The 16,438-nt window shown below is 35.4% G+C and overlaps 1 protein-coding gene across 50 annotated transcripts in view; it reads left to right on the forward strand.

Moving 5' to 3' along the window:
• MYCBP2 (MYC binding protein 2) overlaps positions 1-16,438 on the forward strand; it is a 171,761-nt gene that overhangs the window by 100,287 nt on the left and 55,036 nt on the right. For 17 of the 50 annotated variants that reach the window (XM_086880920.1, XM_086880922.1, XM_086880928.1 and 14 more), the window contains 10 exons: positions 817-904; positions 2,309-2,361; positions 2,989-3,161; positions 3,399-3,543; positions 5,335-5,547; positions 7,925-7,980; positions 8,431-8,546; positions 10,623-10,720; positions 14,907-15,023; positions 15,793-15,933. In XM_086880920.1, the coding sequence (XP_086737046.1) occupies positions 817-904; positions 2,309-2,361; positions 2,989-3,161; positions 3,399-3,543; positions 5,335-5,547; positions 7,925-7,980; positions 8,431-8,546; positions 10,623-10,720; positions 14,907-15,023; positions 15,793-15,933 (1,200 nt within the window). The remainder of the gene's footprint in view (positions 1-816; positions 905-2,308; positions 2,362-2,988; positions 3,162-3,398; positions 3,544-5,334; positions 5,548-7,924; positions 7,981-8,430; positions 8,547-10,622; positions 10,721-14,906; positions 15,024-15,792; positions 15,934-16,438) is intronic. The other 33 variants (XM_086880921.1, XM_086880930.1, XM_086880924.1 and 30 more) reach the window with 3 other exon arrangements.

The following is a 16,438-nucleotide window of genomic DNA, read 5'->3' on the forward strand; positions in this document are numbered from 1 at the left end:
TTGAAATGTCGTTTTGCACGGTTTGTGACACTCTGCAAAAACAGTGTGGTTTTGTCTTGTATGTCAGTGGGATAAAAGATTTCCTGAAATTCTGGCCTACTCTTGCATCAGAGATCCAAAGGTTTGGGGCTTTTTACTGTCACTACCAGTGCTCGCTCACACCAGAGCTCTCAGACTCTTTGGAAGTGCTGTGCACATTTAGGCTACCTCAGGTTTTACTCAGTGGTATCCTCATTTTGCCTTTAAGGACATGAGTCATTTCCACCACTGTTTATTGCAAAGGGAAGATCAAATTTCTTGATGTCCTTGACCCAATTCTTTGTTTTGGATTATTTTAAGAGATTACTGAAAACACTTAATATGTTTTATAATAAATCCAGAAAAACGAGTCTTCCCTTATCCTGGGAGTCTTTGGGCCTGTTGCTTCATATGTACTTCACAAGGTTTGTATCTTGCTTAAAATACAACCCTTACAGAAGATTTACCTCATCTTATTCCTGAATTTTGCTCAAAGCTAAATCATGTCTTCAGGTTTTCAGAATATCAAGTTCTTTGGAATTTCTTTACATATCAGATAAGAAAACATACCATAAGATTACTATCTGTGGTGGTCCCATTGGCTTTCAACACAATCAGATTTATAATTCCTACAGATGATCTAGTTAGTCTGTGTTTGAATAGAAATAACTTCTGCTGAGAAGCTTCAAACTGGGATACACAGTATTTCTTAAGATAAAACATTGTCAGAAAAATGTATTTGTTGTCCTATTTTCTGAGATACTAATTTTGTTTTAATCGTTTTTTTTTATTTTGAAGGGTATTATTCAGCTGGAGAAAGAACTAGCAAATTTAGGAGGATCCTGTGCAGCAGCTTTGATGAAGAAAGATTTAGCACTTCCTATTGGTAAGAGCATACTTCATTATTTCATAATTTTTCATGTTTTCTGTATTAATAGTACATTTAAATCTTATTGTTGCTTTTAATTAGATATAATATTACAAAATTGAGTCTTCAAACTGAATTAATCAAACAAAGCTGGCAGTATTTTCTGCTTACCCTTTTCCCTTTATGTGCGTATGGGGCGGAGGGAGACCTGGTCATTTAAATTGGAATGAACTCACCCCATCCACAGGCAGTGTATGAGTGTGTGAACTGTGTCCTACAATTTCCCTGTGGTACTTTGTAAATGTGCAGGTATCATCTTTGTATTTCTCTTTCACCATTTTTTTCTCCCCATGCTCCACACCTCTCTGAATGAAAAAGTATCTTCAGCATTGAATTGCAAAATGTAGAATTACTGGTTTCAAGTTGATAGTCACCATTTCACCCATAGACCTTATCGCTAAAAATATTTCTGTTACAGCTTTTTTTTTTTTACAATTAGAAATCACATACTTTTACAGCAGATGCTGCAAGTAAAGGTTTATAGTAATCCAACTGCAATTTAAAATGAGTAAGGAAAAATTAATTGGTAAAAAATATGTAAAAATTAATGGATGTGGAGATGGAATTGGAACTTTTAGTGATGCAGCCATATTATGAATAATATAATTTCTCTTAAATAGCATCAGCATATAGGAAAACAAGGCTCATAATACATAATAGGATATCTCTCTGATAATTTTAATTTAGGAATACAGATCAAAGCTCAGATACTGTTACACTGGAAGTGTGGATTAATGAGCAGGAGAGCACTGATCAGTGTGGATTTATAATGACAAAACATACTTGGTGTTTTTAATCAAGTATTTTGCTCATGTATTTGGATTGTGTACATATTTCTTACTTTGTGTTGTAAGGAGGCACCTCAGTTGTACTAGCAGATCTGTATTTCACTCTCCAAAGTACAGGCAGTTCTACAGTGCCTTTAAATAGAATAGAAATAATAGAAGTAGAAACTTTAAATAGTGCCCTCATATCTTATTCCCCAAGCTCCTTAGTTTTGTTGACTTCTCTTAGTTGTACTGTTTTTCTGTGCAGCAACAACAAAAAGATTGAAATCCTAACTTAATCTCCTATGTAGTGACATCCAAAGACTTGCCATACATAATGTCCTGGAGATAAAAAGATAAGCACCAAAGTTTTGTTCCATATAACTTAGGTTGTTCTTTTGTGTGTGCACTGGTCTACACAATACTGCATGTTTGCCATGTTATTTGAAAGCATTAATATTGCAGCTGCTAATTGAACAGTATGACACATCATTATGCAGACTTGAAATTTTTAATATTAAAGGCTTCACAAAACAGAATTGAATCTCGTATTCTGTAATACATAGCTGCCAATATAACTGTTATATTTTTCCAGCAGGTAGTGAGTTTGAAGAGGATCTTGAGATACTTGAGGAGGCTGCCTTACAGGTATGCCACAGCTTTTTATCCATTGCAATGTACCTAATTGCATTGAAATTTTCTGACTGCTACAAAAGAAAATAATTTGTAAGGTTTTTGTAGTAGAATGGACTCTGGCTTATTATGTAACAGTTTAAGAAAATAATACAGGATTTTAGTAGTTACATGAAACCAAAGCACATTAGATGACCAAGTACTTCAGAATATTTGTTTGGTGGAAGTTGCAGTATTTGGCAAGTTTTAAATGTTACCAAAATCAGTCTTTTACATGTCTTTGTAATTAGATAAATAAAACCACCTTTTCAGCTGAGCAGTGATGTTAATCAAGTCCCAGATAATACGATGACAGTTTTTCTGGTTTGCTGACGGCCTTTTGTTGAGTGCAATGGGAGCTAATGCTGACTCTCCTTTAACTCAAGGTCATTTAACCTCTTTTGGCATAAAGTATTGTTTAATAGACTGAGATGGCTTTTTAAAAAGCTTTTATCAGGATAAAGTTTATTCTTCTGGATTGGTTTTAAATGCCTAAAATGTTTGTATCAATTGTGTTACATTATGGGAAAGTGTCAACATGTTACTGAAAAGCTGTTCCATGTCTCTCTCTCTTCACCCCCAACCTCTGCCAAAAAAAAAAAGGTGTGCAAATCTCACTCAGGCATTCTTGGGAAAGGCTTGGCACTATCTCACTCACCAACCATATTGGAAGCTCTTGAAGGAAGTCTTCCACTGCAGGTACAAAGCAATGAGCAATCCTTTCTGGAGGATTTCATTGCTTGTGTACCAGGATCAAGTGGTGGACGACTTGCAAGGTAAAATCCACTGTTTCTTGTCCTTTTAACTGGCTATAGAACTGTCATATCCATCTTAAGTATTAGTTAAATAAAACTATTTGGCTATACTGTTTCCATTAATACATAAGTTAAAACCATGTAGGCATTCAGATGTTCTGTGTCCTTTCTCAGGTCTGTGTCACATTTGTACAGAGTAAGAACTTGTCTTTTGGAGGCTGTAAGAGATTTTGATGTTAGGTCATTTTCTTTGCTTAGGTGGCTGCAGCCTGATTCATATGCTGATCCACAAAAAACATCACTGATTTTGAATAAGGATGACATCAGATGTGGTTGGCCAACTGTTATTACAGTACAAACAAAAGACCAGTATGGAGATGTTGTTCATGTTCCTAATATGAAGGTAATCATTGTCATTTTGGCTGTTCTGCTTCATCTTGCTGTCTTTTAGTTTTTGTTGTAGGTATTCCACAGAATAATCTTATAGTATAGGACAGAAAGTGGCATTCATAAATTCATTGTAGTCAGATTTTCTTACCTCTAAATCCACAAAACTGCCAAATTCTGTATTATGCCAGCACCATTTCCTGCAATTCATAACTTGCCTGCAGTGAACTACACATGTAGTTGCGTAAATAATCAGTCATTAGTGAGGTTTGATGGTGATGTATTAAAGTGACAAGAACCCATTTTTTAATTTGTAAGGTAGGAAAGAGTGTTATAAGCCATAGACTTTGTGATGGGAAAAAAGAATCAGAGGCACATTGATGGACCACCTTATAGTTACTTTACTTTAGACTAGAACAATACTCTTTTCTGTTTCTAATATTTGGAAGTTCCTGTAGTCCTTGCAGTTAGTAAGAATAACTGGCAAGGACTGGTGTTGCTGTGTTTGCCTTCAGCCTCTTCAGTTAACCACTGTTTTTCAGTGCTGGAAAGGAGGTATTCTTGGCAGGTAGAGTTAGAAGAATTTTGGGGTAAAACCTATGTGGAATGTATAAAAGTAGGCTACGTGATTTGAAGTAGTAAAGCAATGCAAACCAAACAAACACAATATGGTTTTCTTGTAGCTCTAATAAATTAGGTTATTTCTGTGTTTTAAAACCCACTACTACTGCGGCGTACTTGGTTTTGTTCAAGCCCAAGTGTAAATGAAATACCTTTTACAGAGGCATGATTCCTGTGATAAAAGCTCTAAAATCTGTTCTTTGTATGTGATTTAGTAGAGTTATCTTACCGGGAGCTGTAAACCTAATAATGAACAGCAGTTCTACAACACTGCACAAGAATCAGCTTAGTCACAAACACTGCATGAGTGAAACTTGTGATTACTGATTTAAATTAGTGACAGAACAAGTGAAAAACTCAGGAAAAGGATATGTCAAAATATTATCAAAATTATTGCTGGCTTTATTGTTTCAATTACTGTTCACAAATGTATTAAAGTGACAAAAATTTTAATTCAATTTAATCATACTTCTGGACTCATTCAGTGTGCAATGCAGTGATGTAACTTCTGTTAAATTAAGTAAATTTTGTAAAATTAAGTAAATTAAGTAAAATTTTGATGAAACAGTGTGTGAAAACTGCAGTATTTAAACATCTGCACTTTATTGCAGATTTAGGATGAGTAATAATTAAACTTATTTTCCATGTAGTCCGTCTTGCACGGGAAATAGTGTACTAACTGTTCACTGCACTAATGGAGATCTGTGGTACCTCTGGGGGAAAAAGCCAGTTAAAACATGCATTGAAGAGCATGATATGAACATAAATACTAGTGTGAGGTGGCAGAGCCAGCCAGCATCCAATATGGCCATTGCTGATCCAGATGTAGTGGCCATGACGATCCACTCTGAAATCTGTGCACTCACTTGGGAGGCTCTCTTTCTACTTTGTTGCACTTCTCTGTTCCCTTGGCATACCAGACTGTGTGCTACTTCCCAGGGAGTGCTCTGGGGCTGACAGAAGTGACACCAGCCTGTGCTGATGGTGTGCTGAGTCAGTTGGGTGCTTTTCCCCTGCCCACCGGCATCATTTCAAGATGCTGTGCTTGGCTTTACAGATGGAATGTAGATACATTGGGTCTTGACACAGCTGGATTTAGAGGGAGTGTTCTAAGCACTTTGCATTTAAAAGAATGTGTGTGTGTTTTCTCACTAAATCATATTCCCTTATCCACATCTCACTACAGGTAGAAGTCAAAGCTATTCCTGTTTCTCAGAAAAAAACATCTTTGCAACAAGAACAAGTTAAGAAAGTGCAGCGAATACCAGGGAGTCCCACAACAGCTGTTTCCCCTAGCAGTGATATGACCTTTGGAGGACTTCCTTCACCAAAGCTTGATTCCTCCTATGAGCCAATGATAGTAAAAGAAGCTCGGTATATTGCTATTACAATGATGAAGGTAAGTTACTGCAATTTTGGCAATATAACTATAGAATTCAGCATTCAAAGTGTGTATGCAACAGAGAAGGAAACTTTTGGTCCCGGTCTGAAAATATATTCAATGCGAATAATTTTGGTTATATGTTAGTTCAGCAATAAACTAAATACATCAAAAGGGCCAGTTGCTAACTTTTAAGCAGTCAGATTGGATTAGCATGAAAAGGAAGGTTGTCTTTGATTTTGATTAGTCAGATTAACAAGTTAGTCTGAGTCACTCAGGAAAAAAAAAAACATATTAAAAAGGTGAGGGGAAAGTTAAGCCAGTATATTTATTTATATGCAGTTTGGAGTGTTGCAGTGAATACATACTTAAGAAAAGCGCTCAGCATAGTAAAAACAGGCATGCAAATTATTTATATATCAATGCATATGTCTTAACTAGCATTAGATTAAATGAGCCACTGTTAAATGGATCAGCTCAGACACTTTGCCAGGAATGTTTTTTAAAGAAGTGAAAATTGTGCAGCTAGTGTTGATTTGATGGAGTATATTAGAGCACATGCAGTAAATTTACATGTGTACCATACTGACCCAGTTAAGAGATGTGACATGTTGTGTACACCTAACAGTTGCACAGCTTAATGAGACAGATTAGCCAGGAGGGTAGAGAAGGATAATACTTAGCATAATCAATATGGATTTGTTGTGGGGGCTGAACCAGCAAACTAGCACCTTTTTAGGGGGTACAGGGTTTTTTTTGCAAAGGATGATGCTGCAGTACCCCCATGTAACTAGTGCAGCTGGGTACTGAAGGGTGTCTTAAATAGATCAACGAATGAACTGTTAAATCAGTGTAGCATACAGCAAATGATTTAAGAACTTGCTAAATCATGTGCATATCAAGGTGTGATTTTGGCATTTTTTTGGGGCTACTGGGAACAGCACTTCTTGTTTTGATGCTTCTTTTACAAGTGACTTGAGGGCAGGCAGAAATACATAATTTATTCCAAGTTAGGGCTTAGGTGGTATTTCTGATAGCCACTATCCACAGGTACCTGCTGCTTCTTTTCCAGTGATAGGTGTCAAATATGCCCACACAACTCTTAGGGTGGTATATCTTGTAATACATGAGATGCTCTGGGGTAAACGACAGTGGTGCAAGTGTAGGGTGTTCAAAAACTCTTGTAGATTTGATGGAGTGAGGAATGCTTAATATCAGCTAGTTAATATGTAATCATTTTTTAATTGAAATAAGGCTAAGGGAAAATGAAAATGGAAAGATTAATTTAAAATCCTCTTAGTAGATAATAGCAGTATGAATCTTCATAAAGATAAAACGACACTAAGGTTAAATTAAAAAAAAAAAAATCTCTCTTGTTGAAACATGCTTGATTTCCATATTTAGTGCTTTTCTAGGGAATCTTCCCAAGGTTCTTTCAAGTTAAATCCTTTCTATCTAAAACTTAATGAATTCAAGGCATTGTAAATGTTCTATTTCCCTGCCTGCATTATTAAGCACACTGATTTCAGTGTAAAATACAGACATCCCCTGATAATATCATTTTGCATCAGCTTGCACACTGTATCAGTACTTGATACAAACACCTAAATACGATTATAAAATCTAGTTTCTCACTTCATAAAAATACATGTAATAAATTATGACGTTTGGGGGACTGATAACCAAAACTATATTCTTATACAGCCCAAAATAGCTGATCTACATTTATGTTCAAAGGTTCTTATCCTACCTTTTGTTGGTTTTGACTTAACAGGACAATCTGGTAACTCAGCAACTACTGCAGCCCAGAGAGACTCTTGCTGAAGGACTTTGTGCACATAGTTAGTTAGGACTAACTCTAGTTTTCTTACGGGGCTTTTCAGAGCAGTGATTTCACAAGACACTGTAGAAGTGAACCAGGTCTTTTTTTGTAGTGGAAATCAATGGAAGTATCACTTCAATGCTGAGGGAATTTCATCTTCACTTGGAGTTGAAAGAAAAACGATCTGAAATTTCATTGATAAAGCCCCTGAGCTGGTTTTCAGGTTTTACCAGCAACATAGTTGCTTTCTTATCTTCAGTGTACTGTCTGGATTCAAAAGGGTTTTTTACAAGTCAGATTTGAAGAATTTCAAAGACTTAACCAGGTTTTTGTCAGCAGTAGAAATCTTTCTTATCCAAATAATGGCTGTTTAATGAGATAGTGAAGATACTCTTGCATTTGTGCATGTGTATTTCTGTTTTGAAATTTGTTTCTGATTCCCTGATCAGTGCTTCTGGGGTGGGTAAAGTTAGATTGATGTATTCTTTAAGAAAATGCTCTGCTTTCTTTTATTCAAGACAGTGGCATAACTGATAACTGTTTGTTTTATGTTTGAATTTAATCTCTTTATAGGCATACGAAAATTACTCTTTTGAAGAACTACGTTTTGCTTCACCAACACCAAAGAGGTAAACATTAAAAAAATTCTTTTTGGTAGGGACTTAAATTAACATGTCCTAACACTTCTGCTTACACCCAGACTCCCAAGTGTGACTGACAGGTGATTGTGTCTGAAGGTAAAAACATAAAATTCAAGTATTATATTTTCTTGTATGTAGCAATTTTATTTGATTTTTTTTTAATTGTTCTAATGTTGTTTCCTTATTTGTATTAGCTGCTCTCCGTGTTCTTTTATCATTCAGTATAAATAAACATGGAACAGAGGATTATATTTTCATAGTAAATAATAAGAGGTTAGTACAATGGAAAAGGAAAAGTTTTATTTAGATGATCTGCTAGAAAAAAAAGAGTAGTTTCCATACTAAGCATTATACTGATTGTTATCTATTTATAACATATATTATGTCCAAAAAGACAATAAATGTTCAGTCATTTTTAATTGTTTTGTTTATGCCTAGACCCAGTGAAAACATGTTGATCAGAGTCAATAATGATGGTACATACTGTGCAAACTGGACTCCTGGAGCTGTTGGTCTCTACACCATTCATGTTACTATAGATGGCATTGAAATAGGTACTTCATTTTCACTATATTTAAGCATTTTTTTTATTATTTACACTTTGTATACTGACACATTTATATCTTGATGCTCATAAGATTTAATATTACAATTCATAGCAGAAGTTAGCATACAAGTTTACATTCAGAAGCCTTCTATTTAAATTACTTCTTTGTCTGAAGAAAAAATCCCACACACTGAAATAGGAATACATGTCGCAAATCATGTATTTATAATGTGGTTAGATTACCACATCAACAGACTTTCTTATGCTTAACTCTGTGTTGAAGGAAGAATGTCTTGTTTCAGCTGAGAGTGACAGAGAAGTATAGAGGGGAAAAAAAAGCCCAGCCCAGCACTGAAGAACCTAAGGAAAGGCAAAATTGTTCCTGACAGAGCTGAAATACATAGTGTTATTTGTTCTGGAAAATTGAGGAGATGTGGTCTTAACTGAGACTCTACTTGAACTCTTAATTATTTCCACTAATTTTTGAATGCTTTTGGTTCATTCCTTGCTTCCATCTTTTAGTTATCTTGCCAGTCTTGGCTACTGCACTATGAGATACTGCAGCATATGGTGGAAGGGAGTGCCTTTCCAAAAATACTCCATATATTAGATTCTCTCATGTTAGCCTTACTGGTTATATGGTGGAGATAGTAGTGAAACACTGGAAGTGTTGTAGCTGGACCCACATCTGATGAGAGGGTGCGGGTGAGTTCATGAGCACCAGCAGTTCCTCTTTCCCAATACTGACCAGCACCTTTAGTAAAAACATAGTGATACTCATAAATGCAAGTACACACAATCCAGTGGAAGTGGAATGGGATTTGGTTTTATGTGTTAACTACATAAGATGTATAAAATATTATTGTTAATGGTTATCTCTATTCCTCAAACAGAAGAACATTTCCCTTCATAGGAGCCTGCAGTGCACTCAGTTGTATTTTTTCCAGAGTGTAATCTCTGGAGCAAACTTTACTCTGTAGTTTAAATCATCTGCTCTTATACACAGGTTCTACCGTTCTCAAGCATTGTGTAGGGTAAACTTCTAGAAATTATATATTTAACTCTTAAGCTTGATTATTAAACAGGTATGAGTATACTCTTAATACTTAGCTGTGCCATTTTTCTGCAATGGAACTTCCCGACTCAATCGTTATATTAGACTATGCCGTCTGAAGCTTTCATGTACCTGTGCTTGATCCATAATTCTGTAAACTTTTGACTGCTTAAGTACTGGTAACACTTTCTCTGTTTCAAAGCTTTTATGTTCTTGATGCTTGTAGATTGCTTCTGTTACTGCCATGCTTATTTAAAAGGATGTTAGTGAAATCAGCAGTTCCATTGCTAGGTCTGGATTGCTTTTTTTGCGGATGTTGCTTTTCAGGGGGGTCACTCAGTAAAATGAAACAAAAACCACAAAAGTATGGCAGTTTGCTTTTAACAGTGGTTGCTGAGGCAATTTCTTTAGAAGTTATTACTCAGGGTTATATTAAACTATTACTTAAATTTTTGTGTCTTTCTTTGCATGTATTAACATGTATTTTTCTTCACAAACAAGAATGCCACTTTCCCATACCTTATAATAGCATTGGAAATTAAATATGCCAATTCTTTACATTATAAGCCTTTTCTGGTTGTATAACATGGCTTTTCAGGCTCTTATATCTCTTGTATCTCACATGTAGCAATTAGCAACTGTAGCAGTACAGCATTGCATTCCCTACCTCTGCCTCTCCAGAAGCTTTCGCTTGAACCTTGCGAGTGTTGACTATTCTTTGAAATGTAACCCTACAGACATTTTTAGGATACAAAATAACCTGGTAGTGCTTTGTACATACACTGTGACAGATATCTAACAACAGCATGAAACTACATCTCTCTAAATTTCTACATATGAAAATAAAAATGTTAAAAAATTAATACCTTGCACCATGAAACCAACTGACAAGTGTTGATTTTGGCAGACAGATAAGTAAGTGGTTATTTTATTTACTCTGAGTTGTAGCATGTGTAAACTGTCGTTTCTGTTTAATAGATATATCCTGTTTTATTTATTTTTTTTAACTTAGTCTTTGTTTGCTTATAGATGCTGGACTAGAAGTGAAAGTAAAAGATCCTCCAAAAGGAATGATACCTCCTGGAACCCAACTTATTAAACCAAAAGCAGAGCCTCAGCCAAACAAGGTTTGGAGAACTGAAAAAAACCCCAAAACAGATAGTTATGTTTGGGTGGGAATTTATTGTTGTTTAATACATACTTTATCATATAATAGTGCTGCAGACTTGAGGATATTTGCAGGTAACTTTAACATGCTGAATGGAATGAAATTAATTTACTGGATAAAATGAAACAAATACATTTCATTTTATTTTTGTACATCAATTCATAAAACTGTTAGAAGCTCTACAGAAACTGCCTTTGCCTTGGCTTGTTGCACAAACATTGCACAACTATTATTAAAGCCACAGACAAAATTTTGCACTCTTATTAATTCTATTTTTTATATATTGTAGTATGAAATTAATTGTGCACAAAATGTTACGAAGATTTTGTTTGTTTCATCATAATCATCTTCAGTCAGTATCAAATCCATAACCAGTTTCTTTAGTATTTATTCCTTCCTTAGAGAATGGCTTGATTCTTTTTTAAAGGTATCCTATCTGTAGCTTTTGACATCCCCATTTCACCTTATCATTCCACTCTGAAGAACTAAAGTAGACACAATAAAGCAAGTAAGCTGAAATGGGTGGCAGTGGTACAACGGAAAATGCCCAGATGAGGGAACTACCTTGAATTTCCTCTTAGGTGCAAAAGAGGGGATATTAAATAAGGTGCTGATTTTGTCATTTTGCAGGGGGGGTGTGGTTTGTGTTCTTTTTTGTTTTGTTCAGTTTTGTTTTTTGTGGAATAAACCTATATTAAGAGATGTGGTATTCTGAAATAACGCAAGGTTTTGTTTCCTGTCCTACTGAAATTGGGAAGGTGGTCAAGAAACATGTAGTTAGAGAAAGGATCAGGTTTCTGACAACTTCTTACCTATGTAGTACATCCTGATTTATTTTTTTTTCTAGAATTCAGGATAATCCAGAGACAATAGCTTTGTTATATGGTTCTTCAGTCTTTAAAATGCATCCAGCATCTGCTTCTGCTATGAACGAGATTCTTTTTCCCTGCAGCCATGCCTCAAATTAAAAATAATAAATATACTTTCAGTTTCAATACAACATTTACCCCTCACTGGGTCTCTTTTTTATTTTTTTCCTAAGAAGCTTCTTTTAGACTTTCTCCCTTTTCTTGGAAGGAAGAGTTCCTGGTTAGTTCATTATCTTAATTAGAACTCTCAGTTCCTACTAAGAGAGATTTACCTGGCACTACTTAATGATACCTCCACTCAAGCTGATCATCATCTGTGTTGTCTTGCTGTCCCCAAGCTGAGAGAATCTGGTTTGATATGAGATGAATTGCTGAACAGAAATTCAGTTTTTCTTTTTAATTATTACAGTGGAAATTAGGGTGACTTGTTCATACATGATAACTCTGTGTTGTCAAAGAATAATCAAAGTACTTGACAGAAGTCAGTCCTGTGGTGTTCTGAGACGTTATGTAGTGTTTAATCCTCTCCTTGTGGTGTTCTGTGTGCGTGTCTCATTTCTTGTTCCAAGTTCTAGTCTCTGAAAAAGGAGCCATCTTTGTCCTGTACGTAGTGTCTGTAGAGTCTGCTGAAAAACTAAACTAGACCTTTCACGGTAAATCATTTCATCAGTCATCTTTCTTCTGTGTCATAATGAATCACATAACAAATCAGGATAATTCTTTGTGTATCAACAGCAGTGTTGTAAGTAATACAGCAAGGTAATAATTGTACTGTGCTCCATGTTCCTGAAACCAAGAATGCAGATTAGACATTTATCAGTCAGAGACAGTCCAGTATACCAAATCATATTTTGCTGAGGAAAAGGGCATAATTGAGCTCTAAATGCACTTTGTCATCATCTTTGTCAGCCTAAAATTTCAGATAGTTATAACCAAAGGACACTAATAGTGCATTATCAGTGGTGATCTGTTCTCAGCTGGAAACACCAAAATACTTTCATTCAGGCACTGGAACATTCCAGTTTTGTAGCCAAACCTTACTTAAATTGCAAGCTGAAAATGAGTGCTGTGTTATGATTTTATATGTGTGTTCTTCATTCTCTGTTATTTGAAGTCGGATGAAAAATCTGAAGGAGACTGTGATAGTGATCTGCATTCAACCATTGTATGAACCATTTATACCATTGTATGGTATATGAACCATTAGAACTGCTGCCTCCTTATTAGCTGCAAAGCTTAAATTAACTTTCAGGAAACTTCATTCCACGTCCTATTAAAAAGATTATTTTTCAAGCTATGTAATGTAATTTGGGGTAGGTGGAAAAATGGTGCTAATTTAGCTGAATTAGAAGATGGAAGACTGTTACCAGAATGATTGGTCGCGAACATGTTTTGATGGTTTGTACTGTCCTGACAAAGTAAGTAGCTAGCATTGATTGCAAAACCAAAAAACAACCACCAAACCCAAAAGCTCTGGGCTGGGGGTGCTTTTTCTCACCTCTTTGTCGAAGATCAACCCCCTTGTTAAGGTTGCTTTACCCTATATGTCGCACTTTGTGTGATGTGTAACTCTATGCAGACTTGTCAAATAAAAAAGCAGAGTAACACAGCTCTTGATAACTATAGTGCACTGTAGTGATGATGTACATCCTAATTGCTAAGCCTTTCTGCCTTAGTCAGTTCTTCAGATAGAATCCAGTCTGTATGTGCCATGGAAGAACTGCCTTCTTGGTGGAAGGTGTTGAGTTACAAAACCACTGCTATACAGAAATATTCCTAGCAAAGAGGTGCTGTATCAGAAAGAAGACACAGATGATAGAATTTTTCATCATGGTCAGAAATGAGCATAAAAGATCTCCTAATCTGTTTTTTATTGTATTGTCTGTCAGTGCACCTGATCCTTAAGCAATTTCTGGTTATAGGTTGAAGGTTTTTATTAACTAGTTAGGTTAGCTGTTACAAAAGGGAAGAAGGCTTTTTCCAAGCCTGTGTCGACTCAAAATCTGGAATGTGAGTTTTTCCTCTAGATTCAAGTTTTTCATGCAAGTTCTAGCAAACTGTCATAATGATTTTCTGAAGTAAGATGATGAAAGGACTCCTAATTTGCAAGACTTTGTTTTTGGCTTGTCTGTGTTTAGAATGCTGTCAGCAGTGATTCAGCTTTATATGTCGCAAAGACCTTGAAAGTCTTCATTTTGTCTGTTGGAAGAATCTAAGTATTATGAGTAAGAGGACTGTCAATAAGCAAAACCTTGTTTGCACATTTTGGAGTAATTTATGTATGAAATCCTTTACATGCTTCTGGTTTTGGGGTTTTGTATTTTGTTTTTTAAATTAGCCTCAGAATAAATACAATTTTTAAAATAATTTCTTTAGGGAAAAAAGATTAATGCACTGGTACCTTTCATTATGTATCACTGAGTTTGTTCCTCACACATCATTCTGTGCTTTATGTTGTTATAGATTAAATCCATATTTCCATTGATACTTTTATCACTTTCACCTGTGGAGTTTGAAAATAACCTTCCAAGAAAATGGTTTCATACCATATGGATAGAATATATGCATCTCTGGTTTTAAGAGACCCAGTAGGATGGCTTACATTTGTTCTCTATGGCACAGGTGCCTGATAATGTTTGAACAGTAAAAAAACGTGATAATGAATAACAAGCGGGAGATGTTGGGGTGCTGTAGTGAGTCCAGCTAATAGCAAGGAACCTCTGCTTTAACCTTCCTGTGGAAAAAAAAGAAGAAACTATTGAAATAGCTGTTTGAAAGATAAAGAAGTAGAAATAACCATTTGCTTTTAAAATGGTTAGTTAAACTCTTTAGCTAAGGAAAATAGCAAATTTTTGGTAAAAAAGGTGACTAAAGAGAATACTACAGTAGCACAACTGAGAAATGGTAATCCCAGGCTGATCAGTTAGGAGAAATAATAAATTTCAAAAGGCAAATCTCTTGAAATTTTCAGCAGCAAATGAAACATATATGTTAAAAAAATCAGAAACTTGTACGGATTATTGTAGGGTATAACAAAAATATTTCCAAATCAGTGCATGCTTACATTATGGTTTTTTGGAACATTATAATTTAATTGATTATAGTAAAAAAGTGAAGTTTCACACAGCAACCATGGGAAACTAGCAACAAACTGTAACTCTTAAGACTGCTGTCTTGTCACTGGCGTTTCAGAATCTGTTAAACCTATTTCTTTTTACTCTGAGAGCTCTGTTCCAATTTTTTTTCTTCCTTACTGTCTTTCTTTGCTTCTCTTAGGTTCGCAAATTTGTGGCCAAGGACAGTGCAGGGCTTCGTATCCGTAGCCACCCTTCCCTTCAGAGTGAGCAAATAGGCATAGTGAAAGTCAATGGATCCATCACTTTCATTGACGAGGTAATCAATAAGACATTTCTATTGAAAATTGGGCTAAGATATAAACATAATTCATGCAAATGACGGGTTTTCTTCCATGTTTAAATGTTGACATATGCAACTTAAGACCATCAATTGCAAAAATCTAAATTTACTAATTTAGTTTTTCAAGCTGCCATTTCCTTTAATTTACTTACTTCAAAACCTGCGTAACAAATATTGAGACTGATGCAAGGAAAGAAAATTGCTAGAGTTCATCTTACAATAATACATCTTAAGATTTAGCTTTTCGCTACTTACTATTTTAACTCTACATAAATAAAATTCAGATATAGATGTCCTTTTCATTACATCTTTCACTTAGAGATCTGAAAGATCACTACTGGTGTGTTAGACTAGAATGCATGTATTTTTCTTACTATATAACTTCATATGCAAGGAATATTTTTGCGATTTACCAAGTCATGCCAGCAATGGAAAAATGGGAAGCGGGGAATTTATAAAGCTTATGAAGGCTTGACTTTCTTTCCTCTTTTATTTCAAAGCAATTCTTATTACTGCATGATTCAATTTAAATTTATCTTCACACCTTGACATATCAAAAGGTATGCTTCCCTGTTGCTTTGGAATTCTGATTTTGTCAATATTCCTCTTTACCTCTACTTATGTTGTATCAGCATTGTAAGAATCATTGCTTCTTTGCTGCTGTTGTCTGCCTGAAGTCTGTTAATCCTTGCTACAGAACAGTTACAGGAGGGCATGGCTCGTTCTTGTTGCTTGTTTCCCATAGATCCACAATGATGATGGTGTTTGGCTGAGGCTGAATGATGAAACAATAAAGAAGTATGTTCCTAACATGAATGGTTACACTGAAGCCTGGTGTCTGTCTTTTAACCAACATCTTGGCAAGAGCCTTCTGGTACCTGTTGACGTAAGTAAAAGGTGCCTTTGAAAAATATCCAAAAGTACACTCTATCCTCATTACAAGACTTTCTTTAATTAAGGCTGCAAAAAGTCCTGAGGTAAAGAATATTTTAATTGTCAAATACAACTTTATACGTGTTTGCATTTTGGAGGGCTGCTGTGTAATGAGGGTGGAGTGTAGAAAGGTATGAGGCTTTTTATGTTGCAGTCTCTTCTAGAAGAGCAAACAAGTGCAGGGACTGCTATAACAAAAGTAAAATAGTATTTGATTGTGGTCTGCACCAGTTGTTTCTTATGCTAGATAGCTTTGTCTGTGAAGTGGTCCACTGGTGCCGTGATTCCAGAAGAGGCCTACAGTGAATCAGTGTTAATTGATTCTTTTTAAAAAAAAAAAATCAAGTGAACAAAAAATTCTTTAGGCTCTGGGTTTTGTGGATGTTTTTTGTGAGTTTTATACCTGAATCCTTGTGTTACCACTTAATTAGCTAATCAAAGAATCCCAGAGCTTCAAG

Source organism: Cyanistes caeruleus, chromosome 3 (assembly GCF_971803275.1).
Source record: "Cyanistes caeruleus chromosome 3, bCyaCae1.hap1.1, whole genome shotgun sequence".
NCBI classification, from domain to species: Eukaryota; Metazoa; Chordata; class Aves; order Passeriformes; family Paridae; genus Cyanistes; species Cyanistes caeruleus.